General features: G+C 44.3%; 2 protein-coding genes across 2 annotated transcripts in view; both read left to right on the plus strand.

Moving 5' to 3' along the window:
- Positions 1 to 4,613, plus strand: part of nhsl2 (NHS-like 2) — a 202,508-nt gene extending 197,895 nt beyond the window's left edge. The window contains 2 exon segments of the mRNA XM_080452004.1: positions 1,033 to 1,186; positions 2,531 to 4,613. Of these exon segments, the coding sequence (XP_080308130.1) occupies positions 1,033 to 1,186; positions 2,531 to 2,897 (521 nt within the window). The 3' untranslated portion in view covers positions 2,898 to 4,613.
- A 12,836-nt stretch (positions 4,614 to 17,449) lies between these two features.
- On the plus strand, positions 17,450 to 18,766 carry LOC308101531 (flotillin-1-like; the record flags this gene model as incomplete). Its single annotated transcript, XM_080450950.1, has 1 exon — positions 17,450 to 18,766. The coding sequence occupies one exon, from the start codon at positions 17,450 to 17,452 to the stop codon at positions 18,764 to 18,766; it is 1,317 nt and encodes a 438-aa protein (XP_080307076.1).
- Between the last annotated feature and the right edge of the window lie 2,119 nt (positions 18,767 to 20,885).

A 20,885-nucleotide genomic window follows, 5' to 3' on the forward strand; every position in this document is an offset into this window, starting at 1 on the left:
TTGTAGGGAAGACTATTTCACTCTTTTAGAGTTCACAAGTCTGATGGCTTGGGGAAAGAAATTCTGTCTAAATCTGTCTGTTCTGCTCCGGATGCTGCGGAACCTTTTGCCAGAATGGCAACAGAGTGAACGGTCCATGATGTGGGTTGTATAGGGTCTGTCCTGATGTTATTGGCCCTCATCAGACAGCGGTTGTGAGCAGTGTCCTGCTGTCCTCACCACTCTCTGCACAGATTTCCAGTCTGATGCATTGCAGCTTCCAGACCAGACAGAGATGCAGTTGGTCAGGATGATCTCTTTATAGTTCCCCTGTAGAATGTAGTGAGGATGAGAGGGATGTCTGTGATCTGTACCCCCAGGAACTTGGTGCTACTCACTATCTCCACTGCAGTGTCATTTATGAGGAGTGGTGTGTGGCTGTACTGGTTCCGTCTGAAGTCCATAGACTTTTGACATCAAAAACAAAATGTACTGTATTTCGAATACTATGTATTTTTAAAAGCATGTCATTTTGAATTCTTGAGTATTCAAAAAAGATATATATATATAATAAAAACATATAATATAAAAGTAGTTCTCCAGTACTTGAACTCAAGTCGAATTTTGGTAGCCTGGCATTGGCCAGACTGATAACATGGATTCACTCTCTCGTTCCTCCCCGGTATCAGTCTGGACTTCGGCCCGGGAGCGAGTATGAGAAATCAGAAAATGATCGGGCCAATCAGTGATTGCGTTTCGACTGCTGTCCGTACAACAGTGAAAAGCATCAAAATCATTTTCTGATTTCTCATACTCGCTCCCTCAGTCCAGACTGATACCGGAGGAACGTGAGAGTGAATCCACGTTATCAGTCTGGCCAATGCCAGGCTAGAATTTTGTCAGAGCAACTTTCACTTTTAGTTGAGTAATATTTCATCAGAAGTATCTATACTTTGACTCGAGTGCCGGGAGTTGAGTCCACCACTAACCACCATATATATACTAAGCTTTATATCTAACCAGTAACCTTCCTGCCTTTCATATGTTGAGCAGCTATTGGCTGTGCTGAAGAAGACACTGCGGAGGAGAACAATACGGCGTCCAATGAGAAGACACAACTCCACATCGCCGAGGAAACGGACGGCGTCTTGCTGGCCCACACTCCCACACTCCACACCACCGAAGACCTGTTCACCATTATACACAGGTGTGAACCTCTCACACACACACACACACACACACACACACACACACACACACACACACACACACACACACACACACACACACACACACACACACACACAGAAACACACACACACACACACACACACACACACACACACACACACACACACACACACACACACACACACACACACACACACACACACACACACATTTCACAAGATTTCAAATGTATAAAAAATCCTTTGAAAATAGCAGATCTACAAGCTCACAACGTGTCACAAAGCGACACCGTTGTGAGCTTGTAGATCGGCTATTTTCAAATTGCCAAAGAGTATAGGTCTGAAGTGGTGGTACTAGTACAGTAACTAAAGTTTTCAAATAATTATAGTGGAGTAAAAGTACAATATTTGCCTTTGAGATGTTGTGGAGTAGAAGTAAAATTGTAGAACATTGGAAATTGTAAAGTAAAAATACCTCAAAATTGTACAGTACTTGAGTAAATGTTCTTAGTTACTTTACACTATTGCGTGCACGCAGAGTGAGTCACGTGGAAGCTAGTCTCTAAGCAACAAGTGTTCAGCTTGGATACCTGGCAGGATGCTTGAAATAGAATAGAACAAAGAGAAGAAAGAGGGAAGGATAACCAAGGTGAAAGAGAAGAAAAGAAGGAGTCTCCTTCTTTTCTTTTCCGGCTGTCTGAGTCCCACAGGTTGTTGTTAGAATAAGAACACCTCAGTCAAACTTTGACTCCCCTGCTAGAGGGACTGAATACAAAGCATGCATTGATTAAAATTCATTAAAAGCTTTGTGTCATCATCTTTAAAAACAACTCTCTCTCTCTGTTCCTGTCTTCCCTCATCTTGTTTTCTGGTGGAACTTATTTACTTAGTGTTTGTATTGGACAATAGTCGTAGTCGTAGCATTTAACAACCACTGAAATCGTATAGGCTTTGACCGGGGTCCCCCAGGGCCAGGGTTTCCCTCTTCACCACATGTCTTCGCCAAGAAACAGCAGATCTACAAGCTCCAACGTTTGGCAAGGGATCGTGTTGTGAGCTTGTAGTTAGGCTATTTTCGTTGAATGTTCACCCCCAGAATAGTGACGCTATAGGATTCAAGTGGTCGATGAGTGTTTACAACTTATCTGACACTGCTGTGTTGTGAAAGGATAAAATGCTGCTCCATGTAAGGACAAAACAAATCGAAAAGTATTTCCATGAGATTTGCCCGAAATCCTGTTTCTTTGACAGAAAACTGCTCTTATGTCATCTTTCTTTCATTTAGATATTTTTTAAAAGGAACAAAAGGAAGTGAGAGCTGTGAAGGCTGAACTACTCTCCTCTTCTCTCCTCTCCTCCAGGTCCAAGAGAAAAGTCCTGGGTCGTAAGGAGCCCACAGACTCGTACGGCAGCCGGCAGAGCCTGACGTCGCCGGTCAAGCACAGCGCCAGCGGTGGCGACCTCCGAACGATGACGCTGGGCAGCGCCGGCAGCGGCGGCCAGAGGTCGAGCTCGCGGAACGAGAACTTCATCGCCCTCCTGCAGAAGAAAGGCAGCAAGGCCTCCAGCGGAGGCGCCAGAGTCTCCGCCATGGAGCTCCTGAAAAGCACAAACCCTCTGGCGCGCCGGGTCACCGAGTTCACCGCGGCGACGCCCCCGTCGCCCACGGCGAACGAGGAAGGGAGTGAGGCCGCCGCGTCCGGGAACGGCGCGCCCAACGACCACTGAGACAAACGGGACGGGGAGAACTTCCAACGGAAACTTTGACTATCGTCCAAACTACCCGACCATCTGACCGATTCTACAATCTGACCCCCCCGCCCCCAGCACATACACACACACACACACACACACCCAGCCCCCCGTACCACCCCACCCCTACTCCCATCCCAAGCCGGGGCTGGGTACTTCCGACTAAAACGTCCAACCGGATGGCTTCAACCGCTGAAAGACCATATGAGCTGTCCAATCGTATTGGAGCTTACTTTTCTGGACGAAACAGTCTCTCTGTATGTGTGTGTGTGTGTGTGTGTGTCCGACGTTGGAATGATACTTTTTTTTGTCCTTTCTGTCAACGCGGTTCCTATCCCATGTGTGGAGAGTACACAGTGTTCCTATCCCATGTGTGGAGAGTACACAATGTTTCTGTTTCATTTAAAAATGAAGACGGGAGAAACCTTTCGGTTGTCTTCTCCACACTGCGTTGTACAGTTCCTCTGAGCTACTACAAGGAGACTCAGAGAGGATGAAGATCCGGATGGAGAGATAAATCCATGGATGGAGGGATAAATCGATGGATGGAGGGATAAATCGATGGATTTGATGGATTGGATGGATGGATGGATGTACAGTGTGATGTATATGGGGGGCAGGAAGGATGTGGAGGGGTATTCTTTACTCCTGACTTCTTCTGAATGTGTGCGATGCCCTGATGACGGAATCTGAATTACTTCAGACCCACTGAAGTACCTTGGTGAGTCTTATTTGAGCTATACGTACAGTATAGGGCCTGTAAATGAACAAAATGAGCCAAAACAGAGTGACTTAAGACGATAAGCTATACCGAATGGACTGAACGGTTTGGCTCACCGAGTCGTGAAGCACCATTGTCATTGTACCCATGGCAGTACCAAGATGACCTTTTTGGTAACACACAGACTTGTGACTTCTAGCTGTGTACTTAACGTGCCACCAAGTGGCACCTAAGACACGACGCAACGCGCCCCACAAAATCCAAGGAAATAATCCGTTTCTGTTTTCCTGCCTGTGGTAAATACGATACCACAACAACAACACCACCATTATATTTACGGGGGGACGATGACTTCGGGTTCATTCGACGTACTGTATAAGTACAAGACAGATATCTTGAAGACCGGGCTGAGTTTGTTTTCTTTTCAGCCTAGGACGAATCACGAGCGTGCGACACGTTTAGCCCCGTGGCGTTATAAGGAAGGACGCGTAAAGGAGGACGTTGCTGACACATTCCACATGGAGTTTCTGGTCGCAGGAGACGGTAGCCAGCCGATGAACAACATTTAGAACTGAAAGCACTTTCATTTCCTTGTGGCGTCGGAGGAGGCCGTTTGTTTTTCACGGAATCCGTTTTTTTTTTTTTTTTTTGCTCGATCGTGTCGGATATACAAGAAGAAATATCATATTTTTGTTTTGTTACATACACTATATGACAATTTAAACTTTAGTCTTTGTTTTGCCCTCGGATTGTACTTTATGTATCGTGTACAAAGGCATATCCAATGTAACAATGGACCTATGATGTGGACCTACCATAATGTCCCATTACAGACAGTGTACAGAGCAGAGAGTACGAACTGCCTACATCGTCATCATCACAGTTCACACACACAAACACACACACACACACACACACACACACACACACACACACACACACGCACACACACACACACACACGCACTCACATTCACTCACTAAGGGATCAATGCCATGGAATATACAAGGAACCCCACGCGTCATACGGACCTACCCAAACCTGTGTGTGTGTGCCTGTATGACTGTGTGTGTGTGTGTGTGCGTGCACGCAGATGGGATCATGCCTGTGGAGTTTTCCACATGGAGAGTATGAAGCAGACATGGTTAAAATGAAACAGGGTTTATATTCAAAACGGTCTCTGGTGTCGGGACCAAAATGGACTGTTAGATACTGTTAACAGACCCAGAGGGGGACCTGTGTGTGTGTGTGTGTGTGTGTGTGTGTGTGTGTGTGTGTGTGTGTGTGTGTGTGTGTGTGTGTGTGTGTGTGTGTGTGTGTGTGTGTGTGTGTGTGTGTGTGTGTGTGTGTGTGTGTGTGTGTGTGTGTGTGTGTGTGTGTGTGTGTGTGTGTGTGTGTGAGAGAGAGAAAAAGAGACAGAATATATTTATGTATTTCTCCATTAGTAGTGCATGCAGACATTGCAGACATTGCGAGAGCAAAGCCCCCCTTGGTTGGTTCCCTCTGTTTATGGGAGTCCTCCACTAGACGTAGTAGCTTGTTGTCCCTGATGGGGGCGCTGTAGCCTGCACTGCTACTAGTCATTATTACCAATCATCTCATCTTGTTTCCTCGGTCCTCATCACCGCTCTAACACTCGCTCAAATACTGTATATATACAGTATACTGTAAAGAGAGCAACTGTTAATCGAATGAATCGATTCAACAGAACAAAATGATCGATTTGAATAAAGAACAGATTCTTTTTTTAATTCAGAAAATAGCCATCTACAAGCATCACAACGCGTTTGTGAGCTTGTTGATCGTCATGGAATATATATTGCTCTCTCCTTTCACAAAGCACAGATTGACTCTGCCTTCACACATTTCCATATTTCCCCTCTATTTCACTGTGTACTGCAATCTCATTTTCCTCGCAATGTCTGTGTCATAATTCTCTCATTCATTCATGTCTCATCTCATCTTTTCTTCTCTACTCCCCGCAACTGCAAGCACAGTCTCTCTCTCTCTCTCTCTCTCTCTCTCTCTCTCTCTCTCTCTCTCTCTCTCTCTCTCTCTCTCTCTCTCCCCCTCCCTCTCTGTCGTTCAACCATCTCTCTTTTCTTGCTGCACTCATGCCATCCTTTTCTTTAACCTCTCCCTCCCTCCTTTCCTCCTCTCCTCCCCCCCACCCCTCCCCCACTAACCCACCTTAACCTTCTCTCTCTCTCTCTCTCTCTCTCTCTCTCTCTCTCTCTCTCTCTCTCTCTCTCTCTCTCTCTCTCTCTCTCTCTCTCCCCCCCTGTCTCTCTCTCTCTGCATTCACTCTATGCATCTGAGCTTGGCAGACTGAGACACAGTGTGAATGTCAATGCATTGAATATTAACCACACACACACACACACACACACACACACACACACACACACACACACACACACACACACACACACACACACACACACACACACACATCCTTTTCTCCATTCGACTCGAGGGCGCCAATGGGCGGGGAAACAGATCTTACTTATTTAATTTATTCAGTCTTTTTCTCTTTCTGTCCACGTTCATCTGCATTGTGTGCGTGTGCGTGTGCGTGTGTGCGTGTGCGTGTGTGTGTGTGTGTGTGTGCGTGTGCGTGTGCGTGTGCGTGTGCGTGTGCGTGCGCGTGCGTGAAGAGGGATGGACATACACAAACATTTACTAATGGCAGACAGACGGGCGTTTGAGTCCGTTTTGCCGTTAAAGGACCTCGCTTTTTTTCCCCAACAACAACGGACAACCTGTGAAGTTTGACCTGGACCACGCCGACCCGACTGGCTCTGTAACGCCCATCCAACCAGATTCCAAAGGATTACAATTTAAGAGAGCCAGTTCAGAACCAACTGGCTCTCTTTCTGCCTCGGGTTGGACGGTGGAGGAGGAAGGAGGGGGGGGGGGGGGGGAGGGGGGGCTCGTCTGACTCCCAATCAGCAAACAAACCGAGGTGCTACTGAGTCAGAGCTCCCCCCGGTGACGAAAAGGTGGAATGGCGCACAGTATGACAGCTTGAGAGAGAGAGGGAGAGAGAGAAAGATAGAGAAAACAACCCTCACAGCTCTCTTCTTACAACAAGAACAACCCTGCAGGTATTCCATCATCCTGAGAACAAAAAACAACGAGGGAGAGGGACACGAAGAACAAATAAAAAACCATAAATTATCCCCATTTATGACGACTAGTCAAGTGACGCTTGTTTTAAATATTTAGTGAATGAAAAAAAAAAATGAAGCTATGAAACTCTGTGTTCGTTTGCCTTGTATACTGATCATGGGGCCTCACGCTTTGACGCCTCACCTGTGTTCTTATTTTTTTTTTGTATTTTTTTTTTTTGTATTCAGCTGCCTTGGTATTATTATACACAGATACACACACACCCTTATTTTCTTTTGAGACTTGGCACCCCCTACAGGCCATGTTCTGCATGGCGGAGGGCCTGCAGTGTATGGCAGGGTCGTTCCAAACCACACACACACACACACACACACACACACAACACACTCCATGCCAGCTGTTGATGTTAGTGACGTCACCTGGCGTAGGGATTGGTTGGAACGGACGCCAACGTACGTCCTGCTCTCCGTGGCACATAACTGGACAATATGAGAGAGTAAGTCAAAGCAGTCGCTGGATATTTCAAGTAGTTGAGCGAAGAATAGACATGAACCACTTAAAGGGATAGTTCAACCCCAAAATGACTTTTTTTTTAAATCGATTAGTCACCCCATGAAGCATTGAATTCATGAAGTTTTTTTTTTGTTTTTGTCACATTCCTAAGCCAATAATTTGATGACCGGCGGAAAGATACTAATGTATCCGGTAGGAGACTCAAAGTTGACACTTTAAGTCTCCTACTGGAACCACTGCCGGTCATCAAATTATTGACATGAATTCAAGTCTCCATGGGGTGACTAATCGATAGAAAAAAAAACATTTTGGGGGTGAACTATCCCTTTAAGCCCTATTTCAGTGGTTCTTTCAAGTTGGGTCCATCAGGGACCCTCAGGGTTCCTTGAGGGTCTTCTAAATGGACCCTTACAGGTCTGTAACTTTGAGAGTGTACACATGGAACACATTGGTTAAAACATAATCTGAGTTCCCAGAAGTTTTCGCCAGCTCTCGCATACAAACGGGAGGGGCGGGGTTAAAACATACAAATACGACCAAATGGACCCTTACGGGTCCATTTGGTCGTATTTGTATGTGTTAACCAATAACTCTCAGAGATATTGGTTTGAGAACCACTGCCCTAGTTTACTTTGGCTGTTCGAAAACAGACGATCCACAAGCTTGTTAGCTCTGCGAGCTTGTAGATCTGCTGTTTTTTTAAAAGTTGAGGGTCTGCTTTATTTTCATATCTATGTACTGTACGTATGAGGGAATTCTTAATCACTAAAATCGAAGTCTACTTCCACTCAATGTGGGGATTACCAGGGTAAAAAAAAGACGCTCTATTACTCTTTTCCTCCTCTCCTCTCCTCTCCTCTCCTCTCCAGCTTGTGTATGACTCACATAATCACTTTAAAAGCTTCTTCCCTCGCTCTCTCACTCGCCCCGTGTCCCAGGGGCGTGATTAAAGGAAGTTCTGGGCAGATGGCTGAAAGAGAGGGAGAACGAGACAACACGGTGTAACGGAGAGATAGCGAGCGAGCGAGCGAGCGACAGAGCGAGTACAGTTATTAAAAGTTATATTAATTAAGAACCTCTTTTGATTTCACAGTCACACACCAAACGGCGGGAATAGCAAGCCTGTTGCTAGGAGACGAAACAAACAAACAGAGGAGAGTCAAGAGGGCTCTCCGCACACTGCGTTTCAAAAACTGTTTTTATTGAGCTTGGCCCACAAAGAACATTGGTAATAATGTTCCGTTCAGAGCATTAAATGTTCTCCAAAGCCCGACAGAGCACAACATTTTATGGTTTTATCTCGAGGTTGACTAAGCTGCTTTATTACAGCGGTTACAAATCCTGTGTTGTCATTCCCAATGCAAGTTCTTTAATTAAGACAATATGTGACAAAAGAAAATGCATAACGAATCATCGCAAAACCCCTTGGGCCGGTGGTTCTCAAACTAACTGGGGCCCTGGGGGGGGACCCCCTTGCATGGGTTCCAGGGGTCCCCAGCTAAATAATTAGTTATAGGAGCCAAAATGGTCCCGTAAGAGGGGCGTTTGTACACTCTCAGAGTTATGGGGCGGTCCGTGGTGACGTGGTCATTGGACCCCCAGTTTGTGGGAGGTCTAATGACATAAAAATGTTTGAGAAACACTGCATTAGGCCAGTGGTTCTCAAAGTGGGGTCCGGGGACCCCCAGGGGTCCTCGAGAGGGTTCCAGAGGGTCCCCCCTGCTAAATGATTGGGTAACTCTGAGAGCGTACAAATGGAACCAAATGGACCCTTACGGGTCCATTTGGTTCCATTTGTACGCTCTCAGAGTTACGGGGGTCCATGGCCTTATTGCATAGTAAACCTGGGGGTCCTGGAAAATGAAAACGTTTGAGAACCACTAGCATTAGGCTATCTGTTATAAATCCTCTTGGGTGGCTGTGAGCGTTGGTTTGTTTGGCCTGGTCAGAACAGAACACCACAGAGCTGGAACACTGCATATTATATTATGCATGGGGCTTGATTTCCCAGTGCTTTATTTGCACTGTTCCAGGCACACACTCATTCCAACTTTAAGGTCCTCACACGCCGGGAGCAGTTTTTCTCCTCCATGTGATTTTTTTTTTTCAAAGTGTTCTTTGTGTCATAAGTACATTCACACAGAATGTAACTTATTACGCACTGATAAAGAGATGTTTTCTTTTCTTTTTTGACTGAACAAGGTTGATTTTTCCAACGTGGATTAAAAAAAGCATCAGCCTTTATGAAGGAGGCTTCAACTATTATGAATAGTTTGATGTGAAATATTCACAGACGCAGTTTCGGATCGCTTGCGTTTTTTGCTATGGTCCCCGGTATGTAAAAAAGGCCTTATTATGCTCCCGGTGTTGCGTGGCGAAAATAGACGATTTGCAAGCCCACGACGTGTCACGGATGCGTCGCGTGGTGAGCTTGTAGATCGGCTATTTTCGGCGTGTGAGTGAGACACAGTGGTACAGCGAAGTAGTATCACGCTTATATCGACCGCACGTCATTATTTCTGAAGGTCATTTCCAAATTATTGCTCAACCAATGTCGACCACAGCAGTGGTCAGCGCTGTTGTGAATTCAACTAATCTGCGTAGAAATTACAATTATCCACAAAGTAGCTTTAAAGATGCTAATGGTACACATTTATTATGAGCCTGGATACATATAAATGTATGCTGTAGGCCTGTGTGCATTTTACAGGTACAGTGTAAGTAATGTGAAATGGGAACTCTGGCCTAGAATAGCTTTCACCTTGAGTAGTAGGACCGTTCTCCAGTTGTTCTAGGCACTGATCCTAGGCCAGCATTCCCATCCTGAAAGACCTGATTAAACGCGGTCCAATTATGTGCCCCTATACCCCCCCCACCCCCCTTAGAAAAACATTATGATGGCTGCAGAGAATGAGCTTTTTTTTGCAGTTCATAGTGTTTGTTTTAACTTCCTCTTGAGTGCCAGGTTGGGTGGCGTCTGCTCAGTCACAGAAAAAACAGACTTTTACAGTGGGTTGTCAAAACTGTGAGATGCACACCGGGTCATCCTAAACTAAAGTATGTGGGCAGCCCCGTCTCACCCGATACACCCCCGGGAGGTTAAAACAAACACAAAGTATGAGCAAAGTCTATTTGATATAAGCCCTCGAGGACTTGAATATGGAAGGCTTGTAAAGAGAGATACGAGAGACATTATGGAGAAAGAGAGAGATGCAGACAGAGTTCTGGGAATTATTCTATTTTTGTTATTCCTTGTTGAAGAAGACATATTTAAAGGAATATTCCATGTATGTATTGAATAACCTCTGTCCCCCCCTCGCCCCTATCTAACAGTGTAATCTGTAGCACGGAGGGAGGGGCCACACAGAAACAAAACAACCCCCCCCCCTTGCAGCTATATATTACCAATGTGATGAAATTATTATATCATTATAAATAAATTATTTTTCATGCTTAAAAAAAATAGGTGCTTTGTTGTTTTACTCCATTCTGATTGGTTGTCTGTGATGTAAGCTCATTTTATGACTGATTTATTTTTCAAGCGGGTGAAAGCGTAGGTCAATTGTTTGAAAAGTAGTTTGTTTATACTTTTCTAGTGTTTTTCATTAAAGCTGCGGTCTGTATAAGATCAGACTTTTTCTTTTTTGGGGGCTTTTCTGCAGTGAAGATGGACAGGAAAGAGAGAGCGAGTGACGGGGAGATATGCAGCAAAGGTCATCGGGAACGGGACTCGAACCCGCATTATGTGGTACGTGCCTGGACCGTTAGGCCAGCGGGTGCCCCAAGATCACTCTTACCCAGGATTTGACGGTTTGGTTTTCTGTGCGAGGGCTGATATTCATACTGCTGATCGGAATGCCCGCTTGGGCAGGGGAGATATTGCCCTTTGAGCTTCAGGCAGTATTATTGGTCAACCAGTCGTGTTCCTACCCAAACACACAGGTTCTAAATGGCAGGGAGACCGTCTCCAACCACCACAGTTGTATTACTGTATTAAAACCACTTTAACTGGGGCACTGACGTTCTAGTCAGTTAAGGCGCACAACACATGTAAACTCCAATGCAAGCCTGACAGCGAGTCGTGGGTTCGATTCCTGATCCCGATGACCTTTGCTGCGCACCTCTCCCTGTTTCCTGATACTCGTCACTGTACTATCTACTGTAATAGAGCCAGAAAAACCCAAAAAACACTTGAACCCTATATCGTCCCTAATCTGGGGTGAACATTTCGGGGGAGATTTTTTGGCGGGCCTAGTATAGTGGTCAACATTGGTAAAAAAAAACAACAAAAAACATTTATTCACTATTCTGAATTGCAGCTCAACACCCTGACTTTTGAGGACAAAATAGAGACAGGAAATATATCTTGTCCGTCGAGTGGAAACTTCGTAAGTCCAAAACTGTTACATTTCAGGATTCAAATTGAAAAATAGTAAAAGTAGCAGATCCGTCGCTTCACGCCACGTTTCGAGCTTGAGGATCTTTTACTTTTTATGCTTTTGTGTGACGCTGTAGTATGATCAAGTAGAATTTACGAGAAAAAAAAAACAAAGTTTAAAAAAGATATGGAGACAAGAAGTTTCGACGATGATTATGGTCATGAACCAGACTCGATCCCGAGGTGCCAGCAGTAGGTCTGAGCCTCAGCTGTAATATGCTCACTAACAGCTCAGACAGCTAAAGCTCAGACGTGGATTTATACACTTTGCATCTCAAAAAGCTCTTTAACAGAATTCCTTCTCCTCTAAAGAAATGTCTCTTCTTTTATCACCTTGGGGAGCTCCCTATTATTAAAATTTATTTTTAATCAGCTTTCAGGGATACAGTGCCCGACTGCCACAAGTTACAACAATACTACTGTAGGTTGTCTAGTGAAGTCTGCATGAAATTCTGCTCCATGTTCCATGTATAATCGCTATTTTTTTTAAAGATAACTTTGTTTGGTTCCCTGGATGAAAACCTTTCGGTGCCAATGGTTTTGATAGCTCTACTTATCAGCAATCCTGCTGTTTCCTCTGATTCAAAACCTACAACATGTTTTCCAGTTCAGTTTCTTTGTTTTTATACGTAAAGGGGGAAATGCGCTGTTTTTTTTTCTTTTTTCGTGCTGGCACATATGAGTGTTTGTTTTAACCCATTCAATGCGGGAACGCATCTGTGTAATTTCTAGATTCATTGGCTATTCAAAAATAGCAGATATACAAGCTCATTTAAATCGTGAAAATGTGTGCAAATCTTTGAATATGAGTTATGTTTTTAAAGGGAACGTTTGTTACTCAAATCTTTGCTTCTGGGGGTCCCTGGAACAAAATATTTTGAGATGGGGGGTCCGCAGCCAAATACATATAGTTTTGGGGGTCCTTGACATGAAAATGTTTGAGAACCACTGCTTATAGCAAAATACGTAAATAATTTTTTTTAAAACCTGTTAGGATTTAGAAGACATTTGTAGAACCCCTAGAAGCAAAGATTTGAGTTAAAAAAATTTTTTTTTAAATCAGATCTACAAGCTCATAGCGCGGCGCTCGGTGCCGTGCCACAAGCTTGCATATCGGCTATTTTTGAATAGCCAAAGAAATCAAAAAATGAACACGGATGCGTTCCCGGTCTTAACGGGTTAAATGTACATCAGAGAACAAGCCAAGCATTTCCTGTTGACGTTCATTCTTCCTCTGACAGCACTGATGTTTCTCTCACAGGGCAGGCTTGACCTGGACTGAACCATTTTCAACATCTGGTCTGGCAGGAGCATATAGTTGACAAGTGGTAGGGCCTCCTACTACCTGAAGGTCAAAACTGTATTTATCCCCTGAGCAAGCAGGCTCTGTTGACTCAGTGGTAAACATTTCTACACTTGCATGGAGGAAAGCAGGTTCAAATCCCGAGCAGGACATGAAAGTTAGAGAGCGTGGCTTTATCTATTTTAGACTTTTTCTCTTTTTAGATAATTTTTCTAAAGTAGAAGAAATTGCATGCATGCACGTCGCACACATGTACGTGCGTGCGTGTGCGTCTGTGTCAGGAGCTATCTCACAAACCGCTGGACTGATAAGCTCCACATTTCTTATGCATACTCCAAATAGGCCTCACACATCTTTACATTTTTGGAAATATTTTGGGGATCTGAAACCTTGGCCAAAATTGGAGTCATACCGTACATCAGATGTGATATGGGGGCGACCATGGCTGAATGGTTAGAGAGCCCGCCTGGGAAGCCAAAGGTCCCCAAGCTAGGTTTGATTCCAGGCGTCAGCAATGTGTTGAAGTCCCTGAGCATGACACCTAACCCCTAACTCAGGGGTCTTCAACGTTTTTCAGGCCAAGGACCCCTTAGCTGAGAGAGAGATGAAGCTGGGCACGGACCCCCACTACATGTTGTATAAAATTGTGTTGCAAATTAAACTTTTTTCATAGATTTCATACCAGGCTTCATAGACTTGTTTGACAGCACATTGTGTTTTGTTGAGTTGGATTCATGTTAATGTATATTTTCAGACAGTTAGCCACTTAAACACTCAATACTTAGAAAACTTGTACACCAAACCTCTTTGCCGAAAATAGCCGCTCTACAAGGCCACAACGCCTCGCAGCGCGAGGCGTTGTGGGCTTGTAGATCTGCTATTTTCGGCTAATGTTCCCCTCAGAATAAGGATTCTAGGGTTAAAGTGGTTAATGTAAAAAAAAGAAATCACACAAAGATTTGGCGGCTCCCCTGTAGTAACTCTGAGGACCCCCTGGGGGTCCCGGACCCCCTGTTGAAGATCCCTGCCCTAACTGCTCCCAGAGCGCCGTACTAATGGCTGCTCACTGCTCCTAGTAGTTATAGAATGGGTAAATGCAGAGGACAAACTTCGCGTATGTGCACACATACGGTGACAAACAAGACCAGGAGACCTGGTTCTGCCAGACCCAGACTTCACATGACGTGTCAGCCTGCTGTGTCTGACAAAACCTGTTTTTTGCCCATGTATGGAGAAAACAGGTACAAAACATGCCCATGTATATGGACGAAAGGGGGACAGACTTTTATGGCTGGGGCCTAAGGACAAAGTGACCATGCCCATGTATGGACGAAACAGGTACAAAGCCTCATGTAAGCCAGACCCCCTGGGTCCGGCAAAAACACCCCTCGGACCAAATAATAATATTATTATTTTAGGTCATATGTGACTGACGTCACAGGCTGAGACATAAAGTCCGAGATCCACATTGGAGCCACGCAGTTCCCATGTGGATCTTTGAGATCCAAATGGGATCTCGACTATAATGACATCTTTGACTATAACGACATGCCCAAAGTAGGGATACCATGTGGAAAGTGGTTAATCTGTGAAATAATCTAATGACAGTCACAAAGCAAGACGTGTAAATTAAAGGAGGTCTTTTTTAAGCTGTGAGATGTCACTTAACGCATGCATGATGTTTTTAAGTTATAACACGGTTTCTTAACCAGGGGTCCAGATGGTCCCTTCTCACTCACTCATCCCATGGCCTAGGGGGGCTGTAGGGGTCAGTCAGGGATCTCCAGCGCTCTCCATCTTCTGCTGTAGGAAGCAGGGGTTTGGAAGCTGCAGCCGGTCCATTCCTTGATGTTTTCCATCCAGGACTTTCTCATCTTGCCTCTTCTCCGCTTTCCCTCTACTGTGCCCTGTAGGATGGCCTTTGACAGGGTAGGTATGTCTTGTGACCAGTGGTGGAAAGTATCTAAGTATCATTTACTTAAGTAGCCTACTGTACTTAAGTACAATTTTGAGGTATTTGTACTTTACTTGAGTATTTCCAATTTCCAATACTTTTACTTCTAAAAAAAATCTCAGCCAATCAGGAGAAAGTACCCATTTTTAAGCTTAATTTGTATAGTGTTCCAGTTCCAATTTTGCCTGCTCATTTCTTAGTGTCATCACTTCCAATTTCACTTGTTTAATCTGTATCCTGATTGAGTTCTCTGTCCTGGTTGGATAGAATTGGAAATGAAACTGAAACTGAAACGAAAATGCATTTTCTGTTTAATAAAGAGGTGGAGAGACAAGGAGACTCCTAATACTGAACAAACACTCTATAGCAATGAGTAGCCTACTATCAGAATATAGAGCTATTTAACAATTATTTTAACCAACGCAAATCACTTACCCAACCTTTAAGTACAATTTTGAGGTAATTTTACTTCACACCAATTTTCACTACTTTTACTTCTACTCCACTACATCTCAGAGGCAAATATTGTACTTTTACTCCACTACAATTATTTGAAAACTTTAGTTACTATAGTTACTTTGCAGATATAGGTCATTATATCATAAAACATACATCAGCCCTATTCTATACATACTGTAGGCTATTTTCAAAACATTTTAGTACTTTTACTTTTGGTACTTTAAGTATATTTCGATGCCAATACTTTGGCACTTTTACTCAAGTAACATTTTGAACAGAGGCCTATTACTTGTACCAGAGTATTTCTACATTGTGGTATTGCTACTTTTACTTAAACTATCTTGAGTACTTCTTCCACCACTGGTAGATTGGGGTCCCAGAGATGTATAAAATATCCTATGGTGGTCTGTGGCCTAATAATGCATATCAAACTGGGGGTCTTTGAAATGAAAAGGTTTGTCACTTATTTAGAATAACGCCAGTAGTAATTGTCTCCCAGCCTGAGCACACTACTTCCATGTCTATTCATCTAGTAGCTCAGGGAACACTACTTAGATTTTGTCTTGGAACTTTTACAAATACTTCACACCTGCTGCCAGATTATACACAACTACACCCCCCGACGCTGTGTGCAGCACTCAATGACTTAAGTTGGCAACTTGCTGCTCCACTTTGAGTAGAATGTGTTTCTCTTAAGATATGGCTGGCTCCAGGGATGACTTGGTTTTCATAATGAGCTCAGCTCTCTCTACTGAGACACGCCAATTAGTTATTCACCTCCAAACAAACTTACAAAACAAACTTATGTGAGTGTGTGTCTGAGTGGTGAAGGTTAGCGAGTAGTGTTCCATCTTCATAATCACATACTCATTTTAATTGCACATTTAATTACAAACTTAACATTACCACAGAGGTAACACAAAGTTTCTCTCTCTTGGGCTCTCTTCTTAATGTGGGCCATGTCGCCATCTAGTGGCTATTTGTAGACATTGCTGTATTCTAAAAGAAAATGTTTTACTTAAGTAAAGGTATCAATACTAATAGTCACACCCGGCCTGAGTCAAACTCCTTGGACTTGTTGACGACTCAAACGACTGTGGACTGTCCACGAGAAGACGGTAGGTCTATGTCATAGATACATATATAATCGAAAAAGTAATCAATAGAATAACCACAAGATAATTGATATTTGCAGCCCTACTGTGATAACAGGTACTGCACTAATCTTGTGTCTAAAGATAAATTCCAGGAATCTCTGTATCTGTCTGTTTGTCTTTCTGTGAGTCTGTCTCTTGAAATGCCCAAATATGGAGATTTCTGAAATTGCTTTATTTATTTATTTTTTTATCCCACGATTTTGTAACCCCATTTTTTCACACCCAGTGCCAATTGTCTATGTAATCCGTCAACATAGGGAGGCCAAGGCCGAGCTCATGCCTCCTTCAATGCATGAGAGCCAACTGACCTTCTTGTCACCTGACAGGGGAGAGTTTCCCTGGTTGGACGTAGCACATGGAAGGAACACGTTATTCCAACCAGTTAGAAATTGCTTCATTGACGTCGCAGTACAGACTTCATAGTATTGATGTCATAGTACAGTACTTACATCATAGACATTGCCTCATGGTTCTATTACAATGGGTACTGACATCAGATTCATACCAGCTGAGTCTTTGTGACATCAGCAGGATGACACAGGCATGTGGAGTTTAGAGACATGGGTATAATATGTACAAACGCAGTCTCAGACTTCACTTTGGATCAGCGAAGCTTGGAGTGTCACAGCAACCAACCCTCTTTTGATATAGAAGAAATCCAGAATCCAGAACTTGCACACTAGCCAACGGTACTGTCTCTAGCTTCCACCAAAGACATCTTGGTTAAGTTCTAATCGATTATCACTGCAACGGGCCTTGTCTCAACCAAAGTGAAGTAAAGCGAGCTTATCTCCCAAAGCTATTTTTCAGTCATATAAATCAAATCACCACCAATTCAGGTAGAGGTCAAGATGTTCCACACTTGTGGTCCCAATGAAGCCATGGTTGTATCCGGTTTCAATCGCTCTCCTCCCTTGATTATTGCCGGAGGCAGAGTGTTTGTCCTTCCATTCGTTCAGATGGTCCAGAAGATCACTCTGAACACTCTGACTTTGAACGTGAAGAGTGACAACGTGTACACCCGCCACGGAGTGCCCATCTCTGTCACTGGCATCGCACAGGTGAAGATCCAGGGACAGAACCAGGACATGTTGGCCACCGCTTGTCAGATGTTCATGGGAAGGTCGGAGGCAGAGATCGGCACGATTGCTCTGGAGACATTGGAGGGACACCAGAGAGCCATCATTGCCCATTTGACCGTGGAGGAGATCTACAAGGATCGTATGAAGTTCTCAGAGCAGGTGTTCAAGGTGGCATCCTCTGACCTGGTGAACATGGGCATCGGAGTGGTCAGCTACACGCTCAAAGACGTCCACGACGACCACGGCTACCTGCTCTCCCTGGGTAAGGCCAGGACAGCCCAGGTGCAGAGGGACGCCAGGATCGGAGAGGCACTGTGCAGAAGAGATGCCGCCATCAGCGAGGCTCACGCCATGCAGGAGAAGGTGTCTGCACAGTATAAGAACGAGATCGAGATGGCTAAGGCCCGGAGAGACTTTGAGCTGAAGAAGGCAACATACGACGTGGAGGTGAACACCAAGAAGGCAGAGTCAGAGATGGCCTACCAGCTCCAGGTGGCTAAGACCAAGCAGCGAATAGAGGAGGAGAAGATGGAGGTGGTGGTGGTGGAACGGACCCAGCAGATCGTCCTACAGGACCAGGAGGTAGCCCGCAGGGAGAAGGAGCTGGAGGCCCAGGTGAAGAAGCCAGCCGACGCCGAGAGATACAGGCTGGAGAAACTGGCTGAGGCTCAGCGTCTGCGGCTCATCATGCAGGCAGAGGCGGAAGCTGAGTCCATCCGATTGAGAGGCGAGGCGGAGGCGTTTTCCATAGAGGCTAAAGGTCGTGCTGAGGCACAGCAGATGGCCAAGAAGGCAGAAGCCTTCAAGCAGTACCAGGAGGGAGCCATGGTTGACATGCTGCTAAAGACACTACCTCTGATTGCAGAGGAGATCAGCAAGCCACTGTCCAATGCCAAGAAGATTACCATGGTGTCCAGCGGCAATTCGGAGGTGGGAGCATCCAAGCTGGCAGGAGAGGTCCTGGACATCATGTCCAGGCTGCCCGCCGTGGTGGAGCAACTGACCGGCGTCAGCATCTCACAGGTCGCATCGCCCACCGGAAAGTCTCGCTTTCCAGCACCGGCACTGTCGCCACCAAGACATTAGCCAAGTTCCAATACCCCAACTTCCACACTCGCTCCACTCCACTCGCGCAGTAGTCCCGCCTCCGAGCGAGGAGGAGAGGATTATATGTGAGTCCGGAGGAATCAAGCCGGCTGGACTGAGCCACGTTCCAATTCCTGCTCACTCGTTCGCTACTCCTGCATGTCATGTTTTATATTAGATGCTGTATTTCTCATATATGAGCTGTTTATTACATTATTTTAATGTGTTGCTTCAGTGGCTTGTATCACTGTTATTCAGAATGGGACACTTTCACTTTATGTTTACATTTTATGATATGAGCTCTCAGTAAGTTTCGTCGGCTCTAAAACATCCCTTTAAACTCTGTGACGGCACTGCTGTTTTTTTTAGATCCCATCTCCCAGACAGCATAGTCATGGTTTCCCTCTCATAGCCCGAGGGGACGGTCCATCCAATAACAGAACAGATAGGCAGTCAACAGTTAAGGTACTTTTACAGTCAAGTTTTACTTTTTTATGCTGTTTGCTCCAAGCGGCTCGCTCTCCGGTCTCAGCTCCTCCAAAAGCCCCCCATTGTTTTGTTTTGTTGGCTGTAGTACTTTTAGGTTGGCTGTTTTTTTTAATGTATTATTATGTTTAAGTAAAGTAACTAACTAGTTACCTTTTTAGAGCAGTAGCTAGTAACTATTACTAGGAACTAGTAACTATAACTGTAACTTACTTTTACTTTACTTTTTTAGTAACTTGGCCACTGTTTATAATGTTATTTGAGATAAATATTTGTCACCACTTCTCCAGTCGACCCTCTTGCTTTGTTAGGACACTGACACAGGTTCTTATTAATAATAATAAACTTTATTTATATAGCACCCTTGACATGAATGCAGCTCAAAGTGCTTTACTGAGCAAAAAACTATAAAACAAATTAAGTAGAAGTGCTTTACAGAAAAGCAGTAATACTTTAACAATAACGCAAAAAGAGGAGAAAAAGAAAAAACAACATTAAAACTGTTTAAAATAATAGCATTAAAGTAATGGCAAAAAAAATATGGTAGCCTATTATGGTAATGGCCAAAGCAAAAAGGCAGTGAATCAAGCAAAACAGTGAAGACATGAATAACAACACAGAGATTTAGAAAACAAATCAACTAAAAGCAAGAGTGAAGAAATGTGTCTTGAGCTGTGCTTTAAAGCTGTCCACAGAGGGTGCCTGTCTTAGGTGTAATCAATGGGAGTTTATTCCAAGCCGTCGGCCCGAAGAAGCAGAATGCTGCTTCACCGTGTTTTTTATATATGATTTTAGGCACTTCGAGTAGGCCAGCACTAGAAGGCCTGAGGGGGTGGTTTGGAACCTATCTAGGCAGGAGGTCATAGATTAGAGGTTGGAGGGTGCCAGCCCATTAAGAGCTTAAGTAAAATCATTTTAAAATCAATCCTAAAAACAACCGGGAGCCAATAATGCAGTGTTGCTGAGACTGAAGTGATATGTTCTCTCATCTTAGTTTTAGTTAAAACTCTGGCCCGACATCCAGATCGGTGTCAGACTCAAGACTCCTGTTGCTTTCCGAGGCAACTGGACCCTGTCCACCTTTCCTTCTTCCATCTTCTTCCATCCCTTTCCCTATTTATCATTATTATATTTCATAGGAATTATTGTCATATTATTAGCATCTTTTGTATTGAAACAATCTTCTAAAATGTATTCCAATTTCCACAACCAACACACGCACGCACGCACACACACACACACACACACACACACACACACACACACACACACACACACACACACACACACACACACACACACACACACACACACACACACACACACCCCATTAATAATAATTATCTCTGGAAGCTGATTTGCTTTTATTATTTTTTTCCCATGGAATTACTTTATCCTCCGCAAGATTATCTCACGTCAGTGTCCCACCCCTCTGGCAGAGATAAACCACTTTAAACTCATTTTAATGGCTTTTATTTCCACCCATGGAGAGATAAAACCCCTATCTCGTTGTTTTTACTGTGAGATAGGACCACCAGGGGGCGTCATTTCAACTTACCCTCCTATAAAATAACAGAGCCCTGTCTATTATTTTAACCACAAACTTTGTATCCTGACCTGACAATGCATGTTC

Source organism: Gymnoscopelus braueri, assembly GCF_963280865.1.
Source record: "Gymnoscopelus braueri genome assembly, chromosome: 15".
NCBI lineage: Eukaryota > Metazoa > Chordata > Actinopteri > Myctophiformes > Myctophidae > Gymnoscopelus > Gymnoscopelus braueri.